The sequence below is a fragment of the Mus caroli genome, chromosome 6 (genome assembly GCF_900094665.2).
Source record: "Mus caroli chromosome 6, CAROLI_EIJ_v1.1, whole genome shotgun sequence".
NCBI classification, from domain to species: Eukaryota; Metazoa; Chordata; class Mammalia; order Rodentia; family Muridae; genus Mus; species Mus caroli.
Window position 1 is genome coordinate 24,605,138 of NC_034575.1, and position 27,958 is coordinate 24,633,095.

General features: G+C 46.7%; 2 protein-coding genes and 1 pseudogene across 5 annotated transcripts in view; all 3 read left to right on the forward strand.

Moving 5' to 3' along the window:
• The window catches only part of Smo (smoothened, frizzled class receptor), a 24,371-nt gene extending 11,974 nt beyond the window's left edge, over positions 1-12,397 (forward strand). The window contains exons 1-12 of one of the 2 annotated variants that reach the window (XM_029479024.1): positions 3,749-3,832; positions 4,671-4,876; positions 5,502-5,711; positions 5,888-6,060; positions 6,370-6,589; positions 6,679-6,802; positions 7,960-8,052; positions 8,436-8,544; positions 9,484-9,669; positions 10,023-10,171; positions 10,556-10,690; positions 10,939-12,396. In XM_029479024.1, coding sequence (XP_029334884.1) covers positions 4,730-4,876; positions 5,502-5,711; positions 5,888-6,060; positions 6,370-6,589; positions 6,679-6,802; positions 7,960-8,052; positions 8,436-8,544; positions 9,484-9,669; positions 10,023-10,171; positions 10,556-10,690; positions 10,939-11,372 — 1,980 coding nt within the window. In that variant the 5' untranslated portion in view covers positions 3,749-3,832; positions 4,671-4,729 and the 3' untranslated portion in view covers positions 11,373-12,396. Of the gene's footprint in view, positions 1-3,748; positions 3,833-4,670; positions 4,877-5,501; positions 5,712-5,887; positions 6,061-6,369; positions 6,590-6,678; positions 6,803-7,959; positions 8,053-8,435; positions 8,545-9,483; positions 9,670-10,022; positions 10,172-10,555; positions 10,691-10,938 lie in introns of those variants that run through there. The other variant, XM_021165132.2, reaches the window with a different exon arrangement.
• LOC110296421 lies at positions 1,927-2,292 on the forward strand (annotated as a pseudogene).
• A 6,765-nt stretch (positions 12,398-19,162) lies between the features above and the next one.
• Ahcyl2 (adenosylhomocysteinase like 2) overlaps positions 19,163-27,958 on the forward strand; it is a 148,771-nt gene continuing 139,975 nt past the window's right edge. For 2 of the 3 annotated variants that reach the window (XM_021164572.1, XM_021164573.1), the window contains exon 1: positions 19,291-19,748. In XM_021164572.1, coding sequence (XP_021020231.1) covers positions 19,380-19,748 — 369 coding nt within the window. In that variant the 5' untranslated portion in view covers positions 19,291-19,379. Of the gene's footprint in view, positions 19,179-19,290; positions 19,749-27,958 lie in introns of those variants that run through there. The other variant, XM_029478363.1, reaches the window with a different exon arrangement.

Here is a 27,958-nt window from a genome sequence, read left to right on the forward strand (position 1 = left end):
AGGCAGGCAGACAGGCAGGCAGGCAGGCAGGCAGGCAGGCAGGCAGGCAGGCAGGGCAGGTAGGCAGGCAGGCAGGCAGACAGGCAGACAGACAGGCAGACAGGCAGGGCAGGCATGCCTGAAGCAGTAGCTATCTTGATCTACAAGCATGAGGAAGAAAGAGAAAAAGCTAACTGGGAATAATGTAGGCTTTTGAAACCTTGAAGCGAAGCCTGTCCCTGATCCACCACCTCCAACAAGGCCACACCTCCCAATCCTTCCCAAACAATTCTGGCAACGAGGGAACAAGTGTTCAAATATATGAGCCTATGGGTGCCATTCTCATTCAAGCCGCTGCAGCTAGAGAGGTAACTCAGCGGGAAATGCGCTTGCTGCACTTGCTGAGATTGCTGTGCTGTGCTGTGCTGTGCTGGCGCAGTGACTTGAGTTCAGATCCCCATCATCTATGTAAAAATCTAGACATGAGTGGACTCATTACATGGCTGCTGTAATCCCAGCCCTGGGAAATAGAGATAGCAGAATCCTATTAGGAGTCAACCAGCTTACCAAGTCAGTGAGCTCTCAGTTCAGTGAGAGACCCCTGGAATTTTCTTTCATGTAAGATAGGGATTAAAAACAATCTCCCCTAGATGGCTCTTAATTGTTTGTAAGATTCATTATCTTTTGCTAGACATACTGGCACAAACCTTTAATCCCAGCCTTGGGAAGCAGAGGAAGGTGGATCTCTGTGAGTTCCAGGCCAACCTGGTCTGCTAGCGATTTCCAGGCCAGTTGAACCACATAGTAAGACTCTGGTCCTTAAAAAGCAAAAGCAAAGCAAAACAGAGTTGGGTTTTTGTTTGTTTGTTTGTTTGTGGTTTTTTGAGACTTGTTTTTTCTTGTATCCCTGGATGTCCTGGAACTTGCTTTGTAGACTAGGCTGGGCTGGAACTCAGATCTGCCTGTCTCTGCCTCCTGAGTGCTGGGATTAAAGGTGTGCACCAAAACAAAACCTTATTTGAGTTTGCCTTTAAACTATAAAATAAAATGTTTAAAAGTAAAGGGGTGGGGGGACAGTGTCACAAAAATCCAGAAGAACAGTAACTGCCTGATGCTTCTTACAGTACTCCAGGTGGCTTCCTTCCCCCTGTGTATTTTTTTAAAGATTTATTTATTTATTTTATGTTTATGGTACACTGTAGCTGAACAGATGGTTGTGAGCCTTCATGTGGTTGCTGGGAATTGAATTTTTAGGACCTCTGCTCACTCCAATCAATCAATTCCGCTCGCTTTGGCCCAAAGATTTATTTATTATTATATATAAGTTCACTGTAGCTGTCTTCAGACACGCCAGAAGAGGGGCGTCAAATCTCAGTACGGGTGGTTGTGAGCCACCATGTGGTTGCTGGGAGTTGAACTCAGGACCTTTGGAAGAGCAGTCAGTGCTCTTACCCGCTGAGCTACCTCGCCAGCCCATCCCCCTGTGTATTTTAGATGTATTATGCAATAAACATTCAATAAGTTCTACCTCCCTCACTCTGAGGCAAGGTCTCATATATCTAAGTGTAACCTTGAACTTTCTATGTATTATTGTCCAGAATGAGCCTGAACTTCTTGTCATCAGCCTCCCTCTCCCAGATGGGCACTGCAGGCCAGGTTCATGTGGTGCTGAAGATCAAACAGGATTCATCTGAGCTGGGCAGGCACTGGGACACTTGAGCTAAATCCCTGGCACCATGCTCCCTTTTTTTGTATAGTTTTGTGAATTTGGACAAAAGTGTAGCGTTGTATGTTATTAAAACCTTTTTTATAAAAAGTATAGTACGGGGGGTGGGGGGAGGTATGGAATGAGGAACAGTCAGAGAAAGGAGGACTGGGATGGGGATAAAGACTGGACTGTAAAAAAAAAAAAGGAACTAGGTCACCTTAGCAATGGCCTCTTCAGCAATGGCCAAGATTAAGGCTTGGGACCTGCTCAGCAAGGAGGAACTGTTGAAACAACTGGACGATATGAAGGTGGAATTGTTCCAGCTTCACTTTGCCTAAGTGACAGACTGTGCCATGTCCAAACTCTCCAAGATGCGAGTCGTATGCAAATCCATCACCCAAGTCCTCATTGTCATTAACGAAACTCAAAGAGAAAAACCTCAGGAAATTCTACTAGGGCAAGAAGTACAAGCCCCTGGACCTGCGACCCAAGAAGACTAGAGCCATGGCTGCAGGCTCACCAAGCACAAAGAGAAGCTGAAGACCAAGCAGCAGCAGCGAAAGGAGTGGCTGTACCCACTGCGCAAGTGTGCAGTCAAGGCCTGAGATGACGACGACAATAAAGTGCAAGACTGACCCCCCCCCAAAAAAAAAGAATTTAAAAAAAGTAAAAGTATAGTATTGTGTAACTAACTAGTCACCATATTCAAGATGGAGACTAGTTCCATCTTCTTTTAAAACAAAATTTTATTGCACTTGTGTGTGTGTGTGTGTGTGTATGTGTGAGTGTGTGTGTGCATGAATGTGTGCATGTGTTTCATGTGCCATGGTGGACATGTGGCAATCAGATGACAACTTAAGGGAGTTGGTTCTACCCTCTCACCCAGAACTGAGTCTCAGCTTGTAAGTTGGGGCGGCCCAGCTCCTTTACTACTGAGCCATCGCACTGGCTCCTCATCTGCACTTAAGCAGACAGCCCCCAATTTATAGTGGTTTGACTTAAACGATTTTCTTGTCTTAACTTAATTCTTTTTTTGCATTAGATAGAAATCAAGCCACTACTTTTACATTTGGATCCTCTCCCAGACCAGCAATATGAGTTCTAATTTTTTTTCTCTAGATGCTGGGTAGCAGCCATCAGCCACAGCTCCCACTCAGTCCTTTGATCACATGGGGAAGTAGCTAACATGTTCCACACAGCATACTGGGTTGGTAAATCTGACTGCTCAGTAGCTCTGAACGCATTTGCTTCTTAGGCTGCCTTTACTTCATGATGTGTTAGTGGGGACATGTCCTCCTTACAAGTCAAGACACATTACACAGCCCTCTCACAATGGCCTCCCACCTAAACCTACCAGCTCAGAATTTCCAGGCCTGGGTCCTCCTCTAGGTGAGTGAGGTTCCCAAGTGATGGTGACTTGCACCAGAGGAGATGCTGTTTCCTGAGGACATTGCTTCATAACTGGCAGGGACTCTTGGAACCTTGGAGTATTCTTGGAGCTGTGAAGCCTAAGACTAGGCTCGGACTGCTAATGAGAACAGCTAGTCCCTCTCAAGGACATAGTGCCTGATAGGTGCTGGGCCAAACACATAGACTGTACCATTTCTCATTCTGCCCAGGGTTGTACAAGGTAGCTCTGTCGTCTCCATTTTACAGACGAGGAGACTGAGGCTAGAGATAATGTACTTTGTTCAAGACCACACTGCCAGGGTATGGTGGCCCAGGCAGACTAATCACACTGTCCATACTCCTTACCCTTGTACTGTATTGTGAACTCTCCACCGAAAGAGTGGTGACCTGCCCCACTAGTCGGAGGCACAGTTATACAAAATGGCTCTCACACCCTCAGAAGATTCTCCTGGAGTGTTGGTGTTCCCAAAGTAGAGGTGATTTTAGGGGGGGCCATGTGGGCAGAAAGCAGAGCACTCTGGGCTCCTGGGGTGAGCAAGTTGAGACCTAGGCTGGGTTGGGGCTTGGGGAGACGACTGTGTTTCTGTGCTGACAGCATCTTTCCTCCCTCTGCACTGGACAGAGCCTCCTCTGTTTCTCTCCATCTGACCTGTTTCCTCCTCTGGCTCTCGAGTTCCCGGCTCCTCTGAGTACCTCTTCTTAAGCCCCCACCTCTTCTCTCTCTGCCTCAGCTTGGTAAGAGTGAAAAAGGGCTCTTGGGGCTGGGCATGGGGAAACATCTCTTGGTTCTGGTGAATGGGTCCCACAACCCTTCTGCATTAGAAGAGAGAGGCCCACAGAAGGGTTTAGAAAACACCCTGAAGAGACAATCCCACCCTGAGATTCTCAGTCAGAGGCCCTACCACTTTTCAGCGGGGCATTCAAAAGTGGCGGCTGTTTTTACGAATGTTAGCTGAACTATGATAGGGGTGCACATTAGTGAAGGAACCACAAGTCTGACTTGCACAAAGTGGAAGCACTCCTGTAACCCACCTCTGACCAAGAACTAGACAGTGCGGGGCTGGAGAGACGGCTCAGCAGTTACGAGCACTCACTGCTCTTGCAGAGGACCCTGTTTGAATCCCAGCACCCACACGGCAGCTCACAACCATCTGTAGCTCCATTTCCAGGGGATCCAGTGCCCTCGCTGACCTCTGAGGACAGCAGACATATACATGGTATATACATGCAGACAAAACATTCTCAAATAAAATAAAATATAGAAATATCACAAAATTACGTTTGAAAGAGCTAGACTACCATCTCCCCTTCCAGCCCTCTTTTAGTTGACATCCCTGGAGTTGGGGGTGCATATTTTTGGTTGTCACAGTGACTTCGGGGTTCTGTTGGTATTTAGAGAGCAGAGTCTAGTGGTGCTAAGTGTCCTGTAATGCATAAGACAACCCTGCAGCACAAAGGCTGTCCTGTCCAGAATTGGGATGACAAAGGCTTAGGGGCAGGGGTTACAACTGTATCAGTGGGTAAGTGAGGCGGGGTCTTTGCCACAATGTCCCATTCTATCACCACTTCACAGGTCTCCGGAATGCCCCCCGTTGCTGGGCAGTGATCCAGCCCCTGCTGTGTGCTGTCTACATGCCCAAATGTGAGAATGACCGAGTGGAGTTGCCCAGCCGCACCCTCTGCCAGGCCACCCGAGGCCCCTGTGCCATTGTGGAGCGGGAGCGAGGGTGGCCTGACTTTCTGCGTTGCACACCGGACCACTTCCCTGAAGGCTGCCCAGTAAGTGCCCTGTGGGGCAAGAGAGGGTCGTCTAGCCTTGGAACAGAGCAGCACTGTACTGGATGCTGGGGAGCCAGAGGTGTCCCTCCTAGGAGACCCCGCGTCTGCAGACACAGGGCCGACAAAGCATGCATCCAAGCTGTAACCCACAGTCTGGGTCTCTGTTGACCTGATGGAGCATGGTTGTCCAGTAGTTTTTGAATGCTTGCTTTTAGGGTTGTGAGTGACAGGAGCCTGTCGAGAAATTTCTGTCACATGTAGAAGTCAGAGCACATACACACGAACACTAGAAGCAGGAAGACAGAGGGGTACAAGGCAGTGTGGGTTGGAAGAGGACATCTATAGGGATAACAGAATGATAGTGATACTAATTATCATTTACTACATACACATACCATTATGAGAACTTTAGTCCTTTTATTAATCGAATCCTTACTCCCTATGAGGTAGGGGCTACTCTCTCCAATGAGAAAAATGAAATAGTCAAGTAATTTGTCCAAGGATATAGAGCCATAAGCAGCAGTGGGCCTCCAGCCAGCGTATCTGCTCTTGCCCAGTTTCCCAGACCTCCTTAACCCTGATTTATCTCTCCCCGTGGTATTTTCTTTTTCCTTTCCCGTGTCAGAACGAGGTACAAAACATCAAGTTCAACAGCTCAGGCCAATGTGAAGCACCCTTGGTGCGGACAGACAACCCCAAGAGCTGGTACGAGGACGTGGAGGGCTGTGGGATCCAGTGTCAGAACCCGCTGTTCACGGAGGCCGAGCACCAGGACATGCACAGCTACATCGCAGCCTTCGGGGCGGTCACTGGCCTCTGCACGCTCTTCACACTGGTGAGCAGCGCTTTAAGGACAAGGGTATAGGATTGACAGCCCAAGGAGCAGGGACTCTAAAATGAAGTGGCTTGGTAGGGGACCCACAGAAGCTTATGAGGGGGTCTTGGGTTCAGATCGAGGCATCTGCAGCAGAACAGACCCTCACTTCACTGCATGGCCGCTTCTCCCTTTAGGCCACCTTTGTGGCTGACTGGCGGAACTCCAATCGCTACCCTGCGGTTATTCTCTTCTATGTCAATGCGTGTTTCTTCGTGGGCAGCATTGGCTGGCTGGCCCAATTCATGGATGGTGCCCGCCGAGAGATTGTTTGCCGAGCAGATGGCACCATGAGATTTGGGGAGCCCACGTAAGTATCTTGGGGACCCAGAGGTGAGGGTGGGAGGAGAAAGCCTGTAATGCACTTTTTCCTTAGAAGGAAGGAGTTGGACTTGAAGGCAGCCATAATGGGTAGGATTTAGCATTGCCCTCTTGTGTTCAGTGTTGAGACTTGTGATTCTCCTGAGATGATGTACCCTGTAGCCTCTTCACATCCGACCTGTGTCCCAACTCCTGGGGACCCTCCTCATTTTAGTAGACTAGGACCTGGGGACAAGGTGGAGTGACTGGTAGGAAGGATACAAAGTGACTCTCCAAGTGATACCCCACATCTTCACAGCTCCAGTGAGACCCTGTCCTGTGTCATCATCTTTGTCATCGTGTACTATGCCTTGATGGCTGGAGTAGTCTGGTTCGTGGTCCTCACCTATGCCTGGCACACCTCCTTCAAAGCCCTGGGCACCACCTACCAGCCTCTCTCGGGCAAGACATCCTATTTCCACCTGCTCACGTGGTCACTCCCCTTTGTCCTCACGGTGGCAATCCTGGCTGTGGCTCAGGTATAGTGGCTGGGGGCTGGGGACCTGAATGGGGTGAGCTTGGGGGAAGGGTCACACCTAACTATCCCTTCCACACCTTCCCGCTACAGGTAGATGGAGACTCCGTGAGCGGCATCTGTTTTGTAGGCTATAAGAACTATCGGTACCGTGCTGGCTTTGTCCTGGCCCCAATTGGTCTGGTGCTTATTGTGGGAGGCTACTTCCTCATCCGAGGTGAGTGACTCAGCCAGGGCCAGCCAGGTAACATAGTGCGCTGAGCACCTACTCTGTGGAAGTGGGATGGGAGCTTCCAGCTCCACTGCCTTCCTCTGATATCTGCCTAAACCTTGGTGCAATATAGAAGATGACCCTATAGGCTGAACAGCACTTTTTTGAGGACAGAAAAGTGTACCTCTTCCTCCCACGCCATGACCAAGGTTCTTGGCTTTTTTTGAGGGGAACTTGGCTAGATTCCAGACCCTCTTTCTTCGCCCTTGTCAGGATGTACTTACATGGTGAATGCTCCGGGACACCTAGCTGGCCCACACGGAGCATCTTGGGGCCATTGCTTATGTCTGTTCACACTAGTTTTATAGATACTGTCATATTTTTGGAGCTTGGTTTCCAAGTCATGCCAACCCCTAACATACACAAACAGTTTTCATAACATATACAGATTTACTGGTCCCTAATTTCCCCGTCTCAATCTGCCAGCCCATGATTTGCCTTGGTTTCTAGCTCATTTTGCTTGGTTTTCTTTGTCAGTTTTGGTTTCCTCCCACTGAACTGTCAACCTTCTGTTCAGCCTTCTTCCCTGCCTTTCTGGCAGAGCATCTGAGCCTCTGGTGTATAGTTTGCATCTGCGCCTCCCATACGGTAACCAGTAGCCATGGATGTTGAAACGAGGCCAAACTGAGATGCTTAAGTGTAAAAAACACGATGTGTTTGAGACTTAGCATGAAGAAGAGAAAGAAAAATATGAATATAAATTAATCACTAATAGTTTGTTGTATGGAATGCAGAGGTGGTTCTATTTGGGATATATTTGGCTTATAAAATATAATAAAATTATATAATTTTTTAATGTGGCTACTAGAAAATTTGAGATTTTTTTTTATATGTCACACAATGTATTTCTATTGGGCAATACTATTGTTGATTCTGTTTCACGCTTTCACCATCAGAATAGCTTTGACCTGGTTTCCTCTCTCTGTCCTTGACTGTTGTCTAGGCTCTGTCCCAGTTACTAATAGCTGTTCTCTCATTCTCTGGTTCCCCAAGCTTTATGTAATTAGTCATAGGAGTCCAGGGCCATGGGGCCTCCCTCCCTGCACCCCCCACCCCAGACGAGTGTCTTCTGTTCTGCTAATGCCTCAGTTCTGTCTGTTTAGGGGTCATGACTCTGTTCTCCATCAAGAGCAACCACCCTGGGCTTCTGAGTGAGAAGGCAGCCAGCAAGATCAACGAGACCATGCTGCGCCTGGGTAAGTGGTGCCCAGGGCTCTGGACATCTCAGTACTGAATCCTTGATGGGGCCTCCAGGATGCAGAAAGACAGTGTGGAGAGTTAAATATTCAGGGACAGAGCCAAGGTGTAGTGATAGTGGAGGAGGCAACTCCCTCTGAGAAGGGGAAGAACCCAGGTTGGTGCCAGGACTGCTACCGCAGGCCTCTTGCCCTTCCTGTGGCCTCCCATAGTATAATAAATCGCCTCTGGATTTATTTTGGAGGATGCAGTTCCTGACCTGAACCCAGCATGTAGCCACCCTGGACTCAGCTGCCTTTAGTATTCCATACGCAGTTGCCCTCTTCCCGGGTGCTGCTACCATGTCTGTTCTGGTAACGGATCCCGCCCCTGAACTCCACAGGCATTTTTGGCTTCCTGGCCTTTGGCTTTGTGCTCATCACCTTCAGCTGCCACTTCTATGACTTCTTCAACCAGGCTGAGTGGGAGCGTAGCTTCCGGGACTATGTGCTGTGAGTGAGGGGCCCCGGGCTTGGCTTGGGCGTGGTTGGGACTGGAGCTCCAGCTATAATGCAGCATTGCATCTGCTTGTGAAGTGCTTGTTCCACCATCCTGCCTCAGATATGAATAGCTTCTACATTGCTTTCCAACTCCACATGTCTGTCTGCGCCCCTGGGCAGGATGTCCTGTGTGTTTGCAACTGTTCAGAAACCAACCCATGTTGTGATCTGTGTGCCTTCTACCATCGGTGGCTCTCCCTGAGTCAATGCACAGGAGCAGGTCCTTGGACAGCTCAGCAACCTGGTCAAGTTTGCCAGTTCTGCTTGAGTGTTTCTGGATCTCAGTAAAGGTGAACCAGGGCACCTGCAGCATCTCCACTGCTAAAAGGATGCCTGCTGCTACCGGGGTTCATGGTTAAAACCTCCCTTAAAAGGGAGACTCTGGCTGGAGAGATGGCTCTGTTCTTAGGAGTGCTTGTTACTGTGCCATAGGATGTAAGGTCAGTTCTCAACATCTACACCTGGTAGCTCCCAAATGCCTGTATCTCCAGCTCCAGGGATCCAGCACCCTCTCCTGGACTCTGCAAGTACCTGGACATAAGTGGCACACACACACACACACACACACACACACACACACCTCTCTAACTGCTTTTGGCTCGTTCTTAAGTTTACCCCTTTCAGTCTAGGAAGATGTTACCTGCGGTGATGCTGGATTCTTGTCCCCGAAGTTTGATGTGAGGCTCAGACAGCAGTGGTTTATAAAAGCTCTCTAGATGATTCCAAAGTGTATCACTGGGGTCTAGTGGTACACTATGTGTGGGTTTCACCTCCAGCACCCACTCCATGAGAATCACGCAGTGGGGCTCAGCTCTCTCCTATATGGATTCATGTTGGGTGCCTTCTTACTGGATCCCGATAGCCTTAGCTGTTGACCGTTCCTCATCATAGATGCCAAGCCAATGTGACCATCGGGCTGCCTACCAAGAAGCCCATTCCTGACTGTGAGATCAAGAATCGGCCCAGCCTCCTGGTGGAGAAGATCAATCTATTTGCCATGTTTGGCACTGGCATTGCCATGAGCACCTGGGTCTGGACCAAGGCCACCCTGCTCATCTGGAGGCGCACCTGGTGCAGGTGAGGTCAGCAGCTGTCTGATCTTGTCCTTCCTCTCTTACCCTCAGCCTCATGTCTTCACTTGAGGACTTTGTCTTACCATGCTTCCAAAACAGACTGGGGAAGTGTTTGCCAAAGCAAGTCTGGATGGCTAATTTCTTAGCTGCTCACCACTGCCCTCTAGGGGACAGTGAGAACCAGCGCTTTTCAAGTAGGGGCCACAGGAGACCTGCATTCTAGGCATGTTTTGTTGCTGTGAAGGCCTCAGCTCCTCAGAGTCCTCAGGACTTAAACCCAGAATCCCAGGTCTTCCGATAGATTTGGAAGGAAGTGGCTGCTCCTGCACTTGCCAGCCCCACCCCTTCTGTTCTCAGGTTGACTGGGCACAGTGATGATGAGCCCAAGAGAATCAAGAAGAGCAAGATGATCGCCAAGGCCTTCTCTAAGCGGCGTGAGCTGCTGCAGAACCCGGGCCAGGAGCTCTCCTTCAGCATGCACACTGTCTCCCATGATGGACCTGTTGGTGAGTTGGTGACTGTCTGACCAAGGCACTCACTCACACTCTGCTCCATCTCGGGTGCCTTGTCGTGTCTCTCCCCTCTACCCCCTTTCCTCCCTCAGCCTGTTCATGGTATTGCAGTTCTCTGAGGACTTTGCTCTCTCTTCCTTCTTCTCTGCCATCTCCAGTGACTTTTCTGAGCCAGAGTAAGTCAGGGTGCTGGTCCTAGACTTATGATCTCAAGTTTTACTTTTTGGGAATCAGAGGCTGCTGCACTCAGATTTTGAATGGGCACTGGCTCCGGGGTGGAATCTCTCTGCCAGCTGCAGTGGGAAGGACTGGCTAGGAAAGATGACCCATGTTACATAAGGAGGGGTCATTGTTCTTTCTTTCCTTTCATCCCCCAAGCCGGTTTGGCTTTTGACCTCAATGAACCCTCAGCTGACGTCTCCTCTGCCTGGGCCCAGCATGTCACCAAGATGGTGGCTCGGAGAGGAGCCATATTGCCCCAGGATGTGTCCGTTACCCCTGTGGCAACTCCAGGTATGAGGGCTCTGTCTTCTGCAGGAAGGAGGGGTCGGTGGACACATTGTCTAGGAGCTCCTGGAATGAATATATGGGGTTGTAAAACTAGGGGAAGGAAGGAAAGGCCCCAGAGGACCTGAAGGAGATGCCAAGGCTTGGGAAGCCTGGAGTGACGGGTCCCAGAACCCAAAAAATAGGGATTCTGGGAGGGAAGGGCGGAAAGAACAGAACAAAGCCCTAAGCTGTGCTCTTTGTCCTTCTGACAGTGCCACCAGAAGAACAAGCCAACCTGTGGCTGGTTGAGGCAGAGATCTCCCCAGAGTTAGAGAAGCGTTTGGGCCGGAAGAAAAAGCGGAGGAAGAGGAAGAAGGAGGTGTGCCCCTTGGGGCCAGCCCCTGAGCTTCACCATTCTGCCCCTGTTCCTGCCACCAGTGCAGTTCCTCGGCTGCCTCAGCTGCCTCGGCAGAAGTGCCTGGTAGCTGCAAATGCCTGGGGAACAGGGGAGTCCTGCCGACAGGGAGCCTGGACTCTAGTCTCCAACCCCTTCTGCCCAGAGCCTAGTCCCCATCAAGATCCATTTCTCCCTGGTGCCTCAGCCCCCCGGGTCTGGGCTCAGGGCCGCCTCCAGGGGCTGGGATCCATTCATTCCCGCACTAACCTAATGGAGGCTGAGCTCTTGGATGCAGACTCGGACTTCTGAGCCTGCAGGGCAGGTCCTAGGATGGGAAAGACAAATGTACACCTTTCTATGGCTCTTCCTGAGAGCACACCTCATCTGACAGAGTCTGTGGGCCAAGTCTCTGCCTAGAAGAGCTGTGTATGTCTGGCTAGAAGCAGCCAGGCCATGGAAACAAGTTGAATACAGCGATTGGTAGGCCTCATGTCAGAATCAGGACCCTGCACTTCAGGACCCTTGCTTCTGTCCACCAATCAGAGTCTGACTGGCAGTGTTAGTCTCCAATAGAGCTTGTACTAGGGCAGGAATGGCAGAGACAGGGGTGATGGTACCCAGAGTGGGCTGTGGTGGTCTGTGAGGTAACCAAGCCCATGTCTGGCAGATGAGGGCTGTTTGCCCTTTTCTGTGCCAATGAGTGCCCTTTTCTGGCACTCTCAGACCAAAAGTGTTTATTGTGTCATTTGTCCTTTGTCTAGGAGAGGACAGGACTCTCTTTTTCCTCTTCCTGGTAGTTGTAATGACCACTCCCATAAGGGCTATAACTGTTCTCCACAGGTGGCCCTGCTCAAAACACATCCTCTCTTTTCCTTTTCTATCCCTACATTCACATCTCAGTTCCACTACGCCAACCTCTTCCTGGTTAGCACCTTAAAACTGCAGTGAGCACACACAGACAGACACACACACACACACACACGCCCCTTACTTCTGAGCTCCAGGCCTCTGAAAGACATGTTCTTTCTTCCTCACATCCATCCAGTGGGGAGGACCCTCTGACTTAAGGGACCACCTTGGGTAGCTTCAGCCAGGCAAGAAAGCTTCTTCTAACTTCTGTCTCTGGTGGGAGCGGGGGGACTCCCACTTTTTACAATGTCTAGTCATTTTCCTAGTGCCCCACATTCAAGAACCAGACAGCAGGATGCTTAGAAGCTGGCTGGGCTTTGGGTCAGGGGCTCAGGATGAGAAGAAGAAATATGAACAGTAAATAAAACATTTTTGTATAAGCTCATGCGTGGTTCTTTTCCCCAGTTCCAGCTCTGGCTTATGAACCTGGTTCAGAACTTCCATGAACTCCTGAGGTCTTTTTGACCAGTGGAAAGCTTGCTGGTGTGGTCATGACTGACAGATACAGGGCTGATTCAGCGTAATATGCTGGCTGCTCTCTCTGGCTACTTGGCAGTAAATGGACAAAGGGTGCTTGGTGGCCACCTTTGCATCCTTAAGTTCCAAGCATAAAGAGAATGAAGGACAGACATGCAGGATGCCCTTGGAGTCACCATGGGAAGCGAGTGTTTTCCTGGTGGTATACAGACGGGCACAGCGACTGCCAGTCCCAGGTCTCACCATTGCAGGGTGGCATGCTCTGCCTCCTTCCAGAGATGTTTGGTCGGGTACATTCTGATCCACAGCTTCCTTTCTGGGCAGTCAAAGGAATTCAAACACAAGGAAAGCTTGTTGGTTTTGCTTCTTTAAAATACCAGCAGAAGATTGGGAACTGAATTCAAGTGACTCTAGATTATGTAGCAAGGTCTGTGGAGAAAAGGCAGTGAGAGCCACAGACCTGAGGGTATTGCGGAGTGCTGATCTGGCTTAGGACGAATAGTCGCTTCTTCAGCTCTGTGTGTGATGGGGACACCAGGGTTTGAATCAGGCCAGATTTTCCAGGAAGAGGAGAGGGGGAATGCTGGTTTTATCCCAGGTGACTTGTAGATCTGATATACCACTGAAAGCTAGGTGACTATATATATATATATATATATATATATATATATATATCTGATATATATGATATACCACTGAAAGCTAACGCCCAGGGTTGGCTTTGCGGGGCACTCTTTTGAGCCCTCCACAGAATTCAGCTCAGGCAATCTCACAGCCCTGCCAGGTTCTGTTCTACCCCTCAAGACACTGAGGCATAGAAGGCCTAATGGGCTACTCCAAAATATTCAGCTACTGGTAATGCTGGCATCCAGGCATGGCCTTCTGGCTTCATGGTGACAGGGATCTAACCATGGTGCTCTTTGCATGGAATCAAGTTCAGCAAAGTAAAGCAAAGTGACTTGCACACAACCCCACAGTCAGAAAGGTGCACACACCGGCCCAGTATTTCTGATTGTGAAGTCCTGGCTCTCCAGCTTGGTGGAAATTCATTCTTCGATTTCTCCATTTTGTGTTTCCTCAGGCTACCCCCTCCTCTGCACTTGTCAGTGTTGGTTACTATTTTCTGAAATTAAAAACAAAAATGTTCCGGTTTTCCTCATTTCATTTCCATGAACATTTAACTGTTTCTTTTCCACGTTCTGTTTCTTCTTTCTTAGAAGGATTGCTTACATAAAGGATAAAATACTGAGGTCAGTCTGGGCCTTCAAACAGCTGAGGAACCTGTATGGTTGCAGTGACAGATTGTGGGCACTAGAGGACAGTCCTAACTCTGTTTTCTGTGCATCTGCATGCAGACTCAAACTGCAGCTGGATGTCCAGTGTTGTGACACCCAGGCAAACAGGCAACCTTACAGGATTTCTGTAGGAGTGGCAGAAGTCATACTGAACAATGATCATCATTTCTTCTAAAAGTTTTGAATCCAATTCCTAAGGAAACACTTCCAAGTTCAAGAGATGCCAATTTTGGCTTCCTGCTGTCCTGAGAACCACTTCCCCACCAGCCCTGCCTTCTGCCTTACCTGGGTTCTTGGGTTTTCCTACCACACTCTCAACCTTAGACTTCCTGTTCCTACTTCTGTTGGTTCCAGCTTCTTTTTTATTTTATGTTGACTTCAAGGATGTCTGTGTGAGGGTGTTGAATCCCCTGGATCAGGAGTTACTGTTGTGGGCTGCTATGTAAGTGCTAGGAATTGAACTTGGATCTTCTGGAAGAGCAGCCAGCGCTCTGAACAGCTTTTCCGACCCCTGGCCCTAGCTTCCTTAAAGCAGGCTGCACTGCCCTAACCATTCCCCCGCCCACTTGAGCTCTGAGTGTAAAATCTTGAAAAGACATGGAAAATCATAAAGAACAATAGACAAACAACCAGGGATGGAGAGATAGTTCACTGATAAAACACTTGCCTTGCAAGTGTGAAAACCATGTAAATATGCCGGGCAGGACCAGCCAGATGGCTCAGAAGGTAAAGGCTTCACTACCTGAGTTTGATCCCCAGAGTCCTCAAGGTGGTATATGTGTACCCATGTGCACACATATAAACATTTTTATTATGTTTATTTGCCCATGTGTCATGTGGTTTTCATAGGACAGCTGCCAGGAGTCAGTTCTCTGATTTTTAAAAAGAAAAGTCTATTTCTTGGATTTCTTTCTACTGCTTGTTTTGAAACAAGGGCTCAGGTCTTGTTTTTTTTTGTTTTTTTCAAGACATGGTTATTCTATGTAGCCCTAGCTGTCCTAGAACTTGCTTTGTACCAGGCTGGCCTCAAACTCAGAGATCCTGAGTGCTGAGATTAAGGCATGAATCACTGCCTGGCTCAGGTCTTGTTATATAGCTCAGACTGGCTTGCAGTTTTGTGTGTATGTCACACTGGCCTTAATTTTCAATTCTGCTTCAGCCTCTGATAAGCTGGTATTACAAGCTGGCACCTCCATGCCTGCCTGCTTCTTCTTTCTTATTTCAGATGTAGTTTTACATCCACAAGCTCAGTTCTCTTCTTGTGCCATATGGGTTCTGGGGCTTGAACTCAGGTTGTCAAGCTTGCTGGTAAGTGCCTCTACCTGCAGCAGTATTTGTCTTGCCAGTCCCGTCCTGTCCCATTCATCCATCTATCCATCCATCCATCCATCCATCCATCCATCCATCCATCCATCCATCCCATCCATTCACCTATCTATTTTTGAGACTGGGTCATGCTATATAGCCAGAATGAACTCATATTCTCTATGAAGTTCTACTCTAGACATTGGAAAGATACTCTTTTTGTCTACAGAATTTTGAAATTCCACAATGGTATAAATCAACAGAGGTCTGTTGTCACATACTGTGCTAGGCATCTAGTGGCTCCTTTCCTGTTCCTGCTCTTACCCGGGTTTTATACACAGCAGGCAAGTCCTCTACCACTGCTGTATCCTAACTTCCTCCCTATTTCTTTTGTGCGTCTAGAACCTGTCCTTTTATTATTTGGGCTTTGTGAGCAGGTTATCTAATTTATGTACTTTTCACATTTGTGAGTTTCAAATGAGTACTTTGTCTCCATCGTTTCCACCCCACCCTCTCCTAACGTTTTATTGTAATCTTCTGTGGTTTTGTATTTCCTTATGGTAGTGTTAGGAATGGCACCCAGGCCTCTGAGCATGTGCAGCAAATGCTCTGCCGCTGAACTGTGCCTGCAGCTCTGCTTTTGAGATGTAAAGAAAAGAATGTGTTCACCTAAAGGAATGGGGGGAAAACTAAGGAATGCTACAGCTGTTCAATGCATTGAATGTATTATGCCAAAATATACATTAAACTGCATGTAATGCATATAAACTACCATTTTCAACATCTGAGCAAAAGATAGAAAACATCTTTTGTATACAGAAGTACGCACACTGTGATCTCAGCACACCTGGGAGGTTGAGGCAGGAGGAATTGCTGAAGTTTTGGGCTAGCTTGGTCTAAATGCTAAGTTCTAGGCCAGCTAGGCTGCACAGGGAGATTCTCACCTCAACAAACAACCTCCACAACAAAAAATTTCTACTTACAGTTTTCTAATGAAAAACAAAATCTGCTAGCAGTTTTCATTTAACCTGTGCTGTTGTTTTCTGGATGTTTATTCCTTGAAACTGTATGCTCCTTCACAAAATCAGTATTGTAAGTCGCCAAGTGAGTTGATGGTAGTGGGACACAGTCTATATAGCCTAGGCAGGCTTTATTAATGTTTCGGTCTAGCCCAGGGCATCCTCGAACTTACAAATTCTTCTTCCTCAGCTTCCTGAATACTGGAATTATATGTGTGCACTACCAGTTGTTTTACAATTTAAACTACGTTAGCCTCTACCTCTTTTCTTGTGTTGATGGAGATGGAACCCAGGGCCTCACTGCATGCCAGGATTCCTATGGCATCTTGCTTTCACCTTAGAGGTTTGCTTCACATGTCTGGTGACTGGCTATCTGCTCACGGTGTGGCACGAGGTGTTCCCTGGAGGACGGTCATCACTGCTTATGATCTGGCTGGCCCATTTCCTTGGAGAATTCCTCAGCATTAGTTTCTTCGTTTTCTCTCTTGGATCTCATGGAAGATTATTATTGTCTGCCTGGCTCCTGGAAGCTGAATGAACCAGACGAAGGAAAAAGACCTGTAGACCTAAAACGTCTTTTAATATAGTTAATAGACTTGTGTGTAATCTTCTGGTTTCTAATCTAGTAATTCCATCTTCGAGTATGCTTGGTTTGCCTCAGCAACAAAGCTGTGCCTCAGAAGCAGCAGATGAGTAAGATGGAGCTAGAAAGCCTGAAGAACATGGTCTGACTTGGTTCCAAGTAATGTTAGAATCTGGGTAAATAGGGGCTAACATCTGTCTCTTTTCAGGGCTCAAACTCCTTACGTCTCATCACCACATCCCCCTGAAGGATCGGCTCTTCTGCTTAATCATCAATCCTCGTGGCTGGCCAGGTAAGCAGCTGCTGGGTATGAGTTCCTCACATGCCAGGTGGCTGCGCTGCAGCTCCCTCATGCATTGGGGGGAAGGAAGAAATCGGTTATAAAGTTGTTAGCCCCTGCCCAGCAGCTGGAGGATGAAGCTCTGGGCCATTTCTTCGTTACAGGAAGGAAATGATCAAAACCAGACATGTGAGGAGAAAGCCTAATAAGCTCTTGTGTCTGGCAGACTTTTGGGTTCTGTGGAAATGGCAATGCTCAGGTGCCTTCCAGCATAGACTTAGAGACCGGGAAATGACAGCTCCCAAAGCTCGCACATGAAGAAACTTCCATGGTACTAGAAGGATCATGGCAGGAACTCAAGCAGGTGATTTCTCCGTTTGTCTCTGTCTTATTCTTGCTTAGAAAAAAGTAGCTTTCCCAATGACAAGCTGGCCGGTAGGCCAAGGGAGCTGTTAGGGCTGCTGTCACTTTCTGAACAGCCACAAACCATAATCCTCTTTGCCTCAGTTTCTTTAGGAATAAAGAAGCCTACCTCATAATATGCTAAAAGAGTCAACCACATTTTAATGCCCTTTTCCCCCTTTAGGTAATATTCACATAAACATTTAAAGACTGTGCAACTAAAATAATTTTTAAGCTTATGCATACGTGTGTGTCTGTAGGACAAGAGGGTGTCACACCCCTGGAGCTGGAGTTGCAGGTAGTTGTGAGCTGCCCAATGTAATTGTTGGGAACAAATTCCAGCAAGGGCTCATAAATTTTGAGCCAACTCTCAAATCCCTAGAAATTGTGGTGTAATGTATATGTGTGCTCTTTCTGTAATGTATATGTGTGCTCTAGCTGCTTGTACGTCTGCAGGTCAGAAGAGGGCATCAGATCACACACTATGGTTGGTTGTGAGCCACCATGTGGTTGCTGGGACTTGAACTCCAGACCTCTGGAAGAGCAGCAGATGCTCTTAACTGATAAGCCATCTCTCCAGCCCCTAGTCTAATTTGATGTTGTTGTTATATGCCCCTTCCCCTTCCCCGCCAGGGTATCTCTGTGTAGTCCTGGCTGTCCTGGAACTTGCTCTGTAGACTAGGCTGCATGCCTCTGCCTCCCAAGTGCTGGGATTAAAGGCTTATGCCACCTCCGCCTGGCTTTTAGTCTGATTTTTAAAATTATAAGCATTTATTTCCTTTTATCATTAAAAGACTATTGGAGAACTCTTCTTAAAAGAAAAAAAAATTCTATCATCAGTAGAACATTACTTTCAGGTAAGTTTCTTCTTTTTGTGACAGGCTTTGGCTAAGCAGTCAAAGCTAACCTCAACAAATTTCTGATTCTCAGGTCTCTGTCTCCTGAGTGTTGGGCTTACCACTATGACCTACCCAAATGGTACACAATTTTATTCTATTTTTGTTATTAAAAATAAAACTGGCAGCTGGTGATCTGGACAAAAGTTAATTAATTTGTTGCTCTTTTAGAGGGCCAAGGGTAGATTCCCAGTTCCTCTCTGGTCCTTTAATTACATGTGTGCGGTGGAATTAACTTTTTTTTTTTTTTTTTTAAGACAGGTCCTTGCGTTATAGCTCAGCTGGCCTCGAACTGTTAGCACTGGTGACGCATATGCTTCAGATGTTCAAATTATTACTGCGTACTCCACCATACCCTGACGAGATTTCTTTCTTTGGGGGTTTGATTTTAGTTACTTAATTCAAGAGTACGCCAGAAATCATGACGGCAGGAAATGGCTTATTTCTTTTCTTCTAGAAACCAACCCACTGAAGAAAGGCTCGGAACAGAACGGAGAAACTCCATGCCTTCCAGCCTGGAGCCGGAATTCATCTCACCTGACCTGCCGCTTTTCCTTTAAAGGCCGCCCACGTGATAGCACACATGCGCACACTCCGGAGGAAATTCACGCCGTCAAGGGAGCGAGTCATTCTTCCCTGGGGTTTCTGGCATTCCTTTCCGGAAACCGCAACCCCTCTGGAGACATTCTCCTCATCTATTCCTCATCTATTCCGTCGCGCCATCCGTTTTTATACTTTTCTGTTAGTCGCTGTCCTGGGAGTTTCCTCTCCACCGAAAACTACTTTCCGGAGGAAGGACGAAAGGACTACAACTCCCAGGGGACTCTGCGGCCTCTCCCCCCCACCCCCGCGAGTCGAGCGCATTGCAAGTTGGTTGCTGAGGTCCCACAGTCTTCTAGTCGCGTGCAGCCCGGAGCAAGCGCACTACAGGTTCCGTGGCGCCTCGCGCGTGAGTCAGACAGGGGTGGGGCGGGGCTCGAGAGGCCGGGCTGGCGGCGAGCGAGCGGGCGGGCGGAGGAAGGGGGTGGGAGCGGAGGCGATGGAGGGGAGGAGTGGGGGTATGGGGGAGGGAAGGGGAAGGGAGGCGGGAGGCGGGGCCGAGTGGGAGCTGGAGCGAGAGTCAGAGTCGGCGGTTGCAGTGGAGGCGGTGATGTCGGTGCAGGTTGTGTCAGCAGCGGCAGCCGCCAAGGTGCCTGAGGTGGAGCTGAAGGATCTGAGCCCCTCCGAGGCGGAGCCCCAGTTGGGACTGAGCGCGGCGGCCGTGGGCGCCATGGTACCCCCAGCGGGTGGCGGGGACCCAGAGGCTCCAGCTCCGGCTCCCGCGGCGGAGCGGCCCCCGGCCCCCGGCCCGGGCTCGGGGCCCACCGCGGCTCTGAGCCCTGCGGCCGGGAAGGTCCCTCAAGCGTCCGCCATGAAGCGGAGCGACCCTCATCACCAGCACCAGCGGCATCGCGACGGCGGCGAGGCCCTGGTCAGCCCCGACGGCACGGTCACCGAGGCGCCGCGCACGGTCAAGAAGGTACTGGGGTCGGGCTGCCTCGCTTCTCGGAGAGGCGGGGAGGGCGGGCACGGGAGTGGCGGCCCTTCACGGCACGGCGGCACCCCGTTCCACACCCTCTAGATCGTGGAGCCGAGAGTCTTCTCCCACCCTTGAACCCGCTCTTAGAGCGGCCGCCACCCGGTGCTCCGCTGCGAAGCGAAGCCTCTAGGTACCACGGGCGTACTTCACTAATAACATGGAGGTAGCGCCCTTCACTACTACTTGAACGAGGCAGGGGGAGGAGAAGCACCTACTACTACACCCGGCGCCTCCAGCACACTCCCGCGTGTAATTTTCCGGACTGTTCGGTGGCATAGAAAAACCTTCCCTCCAGCGATAAGGATAGCAAGATCTTTTTCCTTGGAGAACGAGGAAGCTGTAGGTAGCTCTCTATCCTGAGAGCTCGAGGAACCTTCTGAGTTGCCTAGCTTCTGTACAGATGATGACTTTCTGCCTTTCTGTGGCCAACAGCTCCCCACGGGGTAGTCCTGATCTGTGCCCTTCCTTTCTAGCCATTGCAATTCTCTTGTACTGTGATTGTAGACCGGTAATGGAAAGATGCTTCACTCACTCTGAAGAGGGCTGGTCTCTAGGATTACCAGATTGTACCCGAAGAGAATGCTTATTTTATTCATATCTTTATCGTGAGCAGAAAGTGTTGGGAAGAAATGCCTGCTACTTTGAGGAAAGCAATCGTTTGGGGCTGTCAGCTTCCTTCATGGATAGAAGCGTGTAATGATGGTACCCCCGTATTATTTATATATTGGCTATACCCTTTGCCCACTCCCCTCGTTTTTTCTCCCATTTATTGATGTGAGTACAAGAGGTAAAAGACAAGATCTTGTGGATCATCTAAAAAAATGTGGCTTTCATTTCTTGGGAACAGTATGAACACAATGATTTACATTTTTTCCCATTATAATGGGTGCGTTTAGTTCTGTCAGGACAACAGTAAAAAAAGTTATGAAGTGTACATTGGGTTTACTATGTAGAGTTTAGGTGAACCTTGGCTTCAGCAAAACATTTTGTTGTAATTACCTCATGACTTAGGGCAGTTAACTTTTTCATTTTGACTTCTCAAAGGTAGTGCTAACTGATGTCAGAGGCAAGACTGAAGGAATTTAACAGTGCTTTAGGGCATGCTTTGTCCTTTGCAGTTTGGTGTGTCGTCCTCCCCTCTTCATGCAATTATAGTTAAATGGAGGAATTACTCTTAAAAGATGCAGCCTGGGCTAGTGCTGGAAGTACTTAGGTCAAAATTAGGAAATCCAAAGCCTATTTCTCACTAGTTAAGATGGTTTGTAGCTTTGGTCAAATCTTTTTCTTGTGACTGTTTTTTTCTAACGTTTGTAATTTAGTTCTTTTAAGGGTAAAATGTTTAACAAATTACTTTTAGAGTGAAGTTTATACTTAGGTGCAGACCTAAGTTTGAACATAGTACTTCCTTCCCCAGATTTAACTTTTGAATAAGTCTATAAAGTAATTTCTCCTATAAAATGGGGGTACTAATTATGATTAAAGATTAAAATGTCTGTGGTCATCACATAGAACTTGGTATCTACAGTAGGATCTTAAACAATAACTTATTAAAATTTATTATTTCTCTTCTCATTGCTTAAGTATATGTCACTGTGACCTTCTCTGAAAAAAATACACATATTAGTAGTAGTTCAATGGATTCTGTATAAAGAATTAAGAAAAAAAAAAAGAACCACAGGCCAGTACCCTAGAGTCTGTTATTGAATTCTAAATGTGCTTCTTGGACACTTTCCTTGTTGCTGAGCCACCTTCTTCCTGGCTTTTTAAGTATCAAAATCATGTTCCATGATTCTAGATTTACTCAGCAGCCTCAAGGCTATGAAGACAGGGCTGAGCTTGCCTGGCAATTATAATCCCACCAGAAGCCTGTGTTACCTGCTGCACCGTCAGCAGGTAAAGTCCTGCAGCTGTGTGGCAGAAGGAAGGGCACTGCTGAGCTCGGCTTGGCTCCCTCTTTTCCTCTCCCCTCCCTGTTTCTTACTCCCTCTTCCCTTCCTCTTGTCTCCTTAGGGTGTCAATCTGTAGCCCAGGCTGCCTGGAGCTATGGAACTGAGGCTGGCCTCTTAACATCTTCCTGCCTCAGCATTCTGCTACTGAGATTGCAGATGTATGCCACCACACCTGGCCTAAACTTTTATCTTCTTTTCTTTTTTATGACAAGAGCTCAGGGGCTATAGATGTGGCTCACTTGGTCTCTACCCAGCAGGCAAGAAGCCCTGGGTTTGGTCCACAGTAACATGTAAACCAGGCATGGAGGTGCTTACCTGTAACCTCAGTACAGAGAACGTGGAGACAAGAGAACCAGAAGTTCAAGGTCATCTTTGAGGTCAGCCAGTCAGGGTGGCTTTGAACTCATGATCCTTTTGCTTCAGCTTCCTGTGTGCTGGGATTTGAAGTTTGTACCACATTTGGCTTGCCCTTTTTAAAGAGCACAATCTTTAGTTTTCTTGATAGTGAAGTGCCTACATTTTCTCCATGTAGAATGTCACTCAGTGCGGAAAGACTGAGCTGTTTTGATTTGTTAAGCCTGTCTTGCTTCTTAGCTTGTCTGGATAAGCCATTCTGCTCTTGACCGCCTTCTGCTTTATTAGAGTGTGTGGAAGGATTGGGTATTCCAGGAACAAAATAGTTGCCTTTAGCTCTGTAGATGGTGATTGTTGCTTTTATTTTTTAACTACCAGAAATCTTATTCATGTTTTTATATTTCCAATGATGTTTCCCTTTTCCTGTTCATGTATCAGTTATCAATTTGTTGGTTCTGTTACTCTGGTCAGCCACACAAAGGAAGTACGTAAGAGTCAGACTCTCACGTTCAATCGTTATAAGAATGGACACAATGGGGTGCAGGCTGCTTGGTCACATTATACTTTTTTGGCCCTTGCCTTCATCCTGTAACTTGTACTCTATAGGGCAGATCTTGTCATTGTGATATCATTATGATATTTGTATTTATTAGCTTTTCTTCATAAGCATACTTTCGGTGTACACAGTAAGTATATCTGAAGTAGTAATTTATAAAATGGGAAAATAAGTTCCATCATGAGTGGCTGTGACAGCAGTTAAGAGCGTTCCTCCCGTGTGAGCTTAGAAATGGCTGCTAGCACAGCAGAGAAAAGAAGGCAAAAGAGGACTCCTGAGAAGTTGAGACTCTGACAGTAAGGCTGCAGCCTAAGAACCTCAGCCAGTGTGAGCTTACGTTACTATCAGTAATGACCATGTTCAAACAGACTCCATGTTTTTCTTGGCAAACATATCTGCATTATACTTACTTTGTTGCTGTCAGGAGAGAATAAGTTGAGCCATGTTCATGCTTTCTTGCCCTGAATTGTTTAAGCCCTTGATTTGGTTAATTATAGATTACTGAAATTGAGTGTTTTGGATAGAGTCATGGGAATGTGAGAGCAGTGTGACTCCCTTGCCAGTTAGAAAAGTACAGCCTAGCAAAATGTTCAGTAAGGCAATTGGCAGTTGGACCCTAATAATAGTTACCATTAATTGGCCTTTTAGGTGCCAGGAATTGTTACAGGCATTTCTGTAATCCTGACAAGAAAATTATGAAATGCAGATGGCATTATCTCAGTTTTACTGATGAGGAAATGTGATTCAGAGAGCTTAGTGTCAACCCCAAGGTTATACGTCTAAAAAGTGGCACAGGGATTTAAACTTATGTCTGTCCCCAGAGCCCCGGTCTTTATCCCAGACAGAAAGCTCTTAGATCTTGGTCTCTGGTCTTCCCCCAGGAATCTGTAGGTTTCTGAGTGAACTCTTTAAGGTGTGTCTGTCAGGCTAAGGCTTAGGTCATTCCAAGACTAAAGTGAAGAGAGTGAGTCAGGCTTTTGGAAGAGGATGGGAGAAAACTGTACAAATGAAAACCTCAAAGAATTGTAAAGTTAGAAGATGTGAAGAATATTTATACAGGGGAGAAATTTAAGATTAGTGATACTAGCCTCTTGTTCGTAATTAATTTGTGACCCAATAATGTACCTCTCACAGCCCCCCCCCCCTTTTTTTTTAGATAGAGACTTACTGTTTATCCTAGGTTGGCCCATATAGTTCCATATGCAGCCCAGGATAGCCTCAGATTCCAGCTCTATTTCTACCTTCTAGTATTATAAGCGTGTGTCACCCTACCTGGCTTTATCCTTCCTTTTAAACGTAGGGCTCCGGTTCCTTACTGTTGCGCTAACCGTTTTCTTCTGTTCAGTAAGTCCTTCCTCTATGAATCAGGCTTTGCTTAAACCTTTGAGAATTAGAAAGGGAAGTATGCTGTTGGATTTTTTTGAACTTTTGATTTTTATGTGTATAAGTGTTTTGCCTACATTTATGTCTGTGCACCACTTGCGTGTCTGGTGCTGAAGGAGACCAGAAGAGGGCAGTAGATCGCCTGGAACTGGAATTGCAGTGGTCTGGTTAGCCACCCTGTGGGTGCTGGGAATTGAAGCCAGGTCCTCTGGAAAGCAGCCAGTGCTCTTGACCACTGAGCCATCTGTCCAGCCCCCTTGTTAGGAATTCTCACTTTGTACTGGGCCTTGTACTTTCAGCTTGATAGGTACTATTTTATTTAATACTTCTAAGAGCTCTTAAAGATAGTGTTATCCTTGTTTTATTGAGGAAACAGATTAAGAAATTTGTCTCATAGTAACACAGTAATGTATTAGAGTGAACAGATTCCTAATCTGTTTGACTTTGGAGACCATATTGTGTTGATTTTCAATTGCAGAAGGTTGCTCTAGGCCAAAGTTCCAGTTGTATGTTCCATGCCTTGAGGAAGATACCTAGATCAAATGTTTCCAGTTAACAAATTAACAAATACAAATGATCTACTTTCTCTTAATGAGAAAGAGGGAAATAAAGATTTGCTATTTTTATTTATTTATTTATTTATTTTATTTATTTATTTTTGCTTTTTTGAGACAGGGTTTCTCTGTATAGCTCTGCCTGTCCTGAAACTCACTCTGTAGACCAGGCTGGCCTCGAGCTCAGAAATTGGCCTGCCTCTGCTTCCCAAGTGCTGGGATTAAAAGCTTGCACCACCACTGTCCGGCTGAGATTTGCAGTTTTTATGCAGAGTCTTTTTGAGTTGAGTTCTGAGTAAGACTAAGTAGAAGCCTGAGGCCACCTTCATGGCTCACTCTCTCCTTGTATGTGGATAGCAAATTCAGGCTACTAGGCTTGTACAGTACATGCCTTCACCTTAAAATTTTCTAATTAGTTACTTCAAAAATTAAAAATAATACTGATGATGTGTGTAAATGGGTGAGTGCTGTATACCTGTATACTTACCATGTGCATGCTTGGTACCCACAGAAGCCAGGAGAGGGAGGCAGGTCCTGGAACTGAATGAGTTATAGGCTGTTGTGAATCACCATGTGGGTGCTGGGACCTGCAAGAGCAGGAAGTGCTCTTAGCTATCGAGCCAGTTCCAACCCATTGGGTGCCCCCTAATTATTTTTAATACAAGCCTCCTTTATGTAGCCTGCTGGCTTTAAGCCTGAGATCATCCTGTCTTAGCCTTCACAAGTGCAGGGATTATAGGCATCATGCATGCTTGACTTATAGTAGCTCTTATTAACTACTCAGAGAGGTATAACTGCCCAGTGTCCATGTGATAGACACAGATAGAGGACCTAAAGTTCATTTCACCCAGTGGGTGGTTTCAGTCAGCCTGATAACATTTTATAAAATTTATAGGAACTTTTTATAGTCTTTTTACTTATGACTAGAAACTTGATGAGACCAGAACAAAGGAGAAAGTTTCTTACTGCAGTTTTTTAAGACTAAACTTTCTATCTTTAAATGTGTATTACATACACATTTTGTATGTATATTCATGTGCTTTGTGTATAAGTGGAGGTCAGAGGACAGCTGGTTGGAATTGGTTCATAATGTAAGTTCCTGGGATCAAACTCAGGTGTCAAAGGTGGTAAACACCTTTTCTCATTGAGCCATCTTGAAGGTCCCACTAAGATTAGCTTAAGTTGAATAGCTTAAGACATGCATATTTTTTTTTCTCCCTCTTCCACAGCTTCATCTGAACAGTTAGCTATTTTCTTCTCTTTGGAGACTTGTATTAGTAGCTGGTGATTTTTAAATTTTGTTTTCAAGGCTCTGTCAATCAAAACTGTCAGCTTTGGGCACTGAGTTTTTAGAACTTATGTAAACTAGAGTGCTAGAAAACTAGTTGAGTAGGACTCTCCTTAAAACCTTTCTGAATACTGCATATCTGAGACTAAAACTAGCTTCTCTAGTCACCTCTAGTGCTCCACTGTGGCCCTTTTGATTACTTTAAAAGAAGGACCAGCAAGATGGCTCAGCAGGGAAAGACTCCTGTTGTCAATCCTGATGACCTATGCCTGGAACCCATGTGGTGAAAGAGAGAACCAAGTCCCCAAAGAAGTTTTCCGTTGACCTTCATGTGAATCAATCTCTCTCTCCCTTTCTCTCTTACACACACACACACACACACACACACACACACAATCAGTTAATAAATGTAACTTTGAAAAATTAAAAAGAAAAATCTTAAATATTAGGAAAAAGGATTTAATAATGTTCTTGGAAACTCCTTTCTTGGCCTTTGTGATGTGTCTACAATTTCCTCAGTACATACTCTCTGCCAGACCTCCGTTTTATCTATTAATCCTCATAACAACTTTATCAGATGAGTAGCTTTATCTTTACAGATGAGAAAATATAGGCTTAAAGAGAGTAATTAACATGCCTGAGGCTTTGCCACTCTGTGATGCCTTTGGGATCAGTGAGATGAAACATTACCCATAGCAACAGTGGGAGGTTTTGTCAAACTGCCAGCCCCTACTGCTCTGACCAAACTCCCATGTGATGTCTGCTTGAGCTGCTGCTAAGACTGCTCTGTGTAGCCCTTTGGACATCAGCATCTATCCTGTTAGTGGAGGAGGCGGAAACTACCCCGCTCATCACAGCCTTGTCTACTTTGGTTGCCGATGTCTTATCATCCTTTCGGCTGACTTAGTTCTTCAAGCCTTTCTACTTTATTTTTCTCAACATCCCATTGTCAGCAAATCCCCATGTAGCATCAGCCTTTAGGTAGCAAGATCAAGTCATGGAGTGAGAATGGCAATGGTGTAAGTGTTGGCACATGGTGTCCAGAACTGTAAGACAAAAATCAAGCTGCAGGCTCTCTTGTTTGTCACCCTCACCCGTAATATCTATGACAAACCAATTTGATAATTTTGGTTTTTTTTTTTAAGCTGTGTATCCTTGAAACAGGCTTTCATATTCTTTCTGTATATTCCTTTTCTGTTTATTCTAGTCCAAATTGACTTGTAGTGCTTGTGAAACTGAGTAATGGACTGTCTATACTAATGGACTGTCTATACTAACCCGTCTACCTTCCAGTTGCCTGAACCCATGGAGCTGAAAGTAGCTGAAGAAAATCTGAAAGCTAGACAGATCAGTGTCACAATGAATTTGTAATTAGCAGCCTTGTGAGACATCAGCCATGTCTAGCAGTATTATGCATGTCTCTAGCAAGTTCCCCTTCCCATTGCAAAGGATCTGCCTTCCTTTTTGACTTGACTATGTCATGCTGTATTTCTCCTATTTCATGTGCCCTTCTATTTAAGCCAGTTATAAGCTTTCTCTTTCACTATGAGAACAGAAGACCCCACATAGAACTTCTCTGTACATTCTATCTACAAACCCAGGGCTCACCTTATTCTTCATGTTATTACGGAAGAGGAAGTGTCCTCATTCTGTCAAAGATAAGGCCCTCACAGATGCTTTAATCATGTTCTTTAAAGAAGTCTTTCTCTGGTTATTTCCTCTGTCTCCAGTATTTTGTTAATATTCAGACTTGCTTTACCTTCTTCATTCTGGCAGCTCTATTCTTCAACTTGCTGACTTCTTTTAGTCTTTCAGAATTCACCTTTGTACAGGATTTTTCTATGTATACAATTTTTAAAAAAGATTTATTATTATTATATGTAAGTACACTGTAGCTGTCTTTAGACACACCGGAGGAGGGCATCAGATCTCATTGTGAGTGGTTGTGAGCCACCATGTGGTTGCTAGGGTTTGAACTCAGGACCTTCGAAAGAGCAGTCAGTGCTCTTACCTGCTGAGCCATCTCTCCAGCCCCCCTATATATACATTTTTAATCTTTATGAATT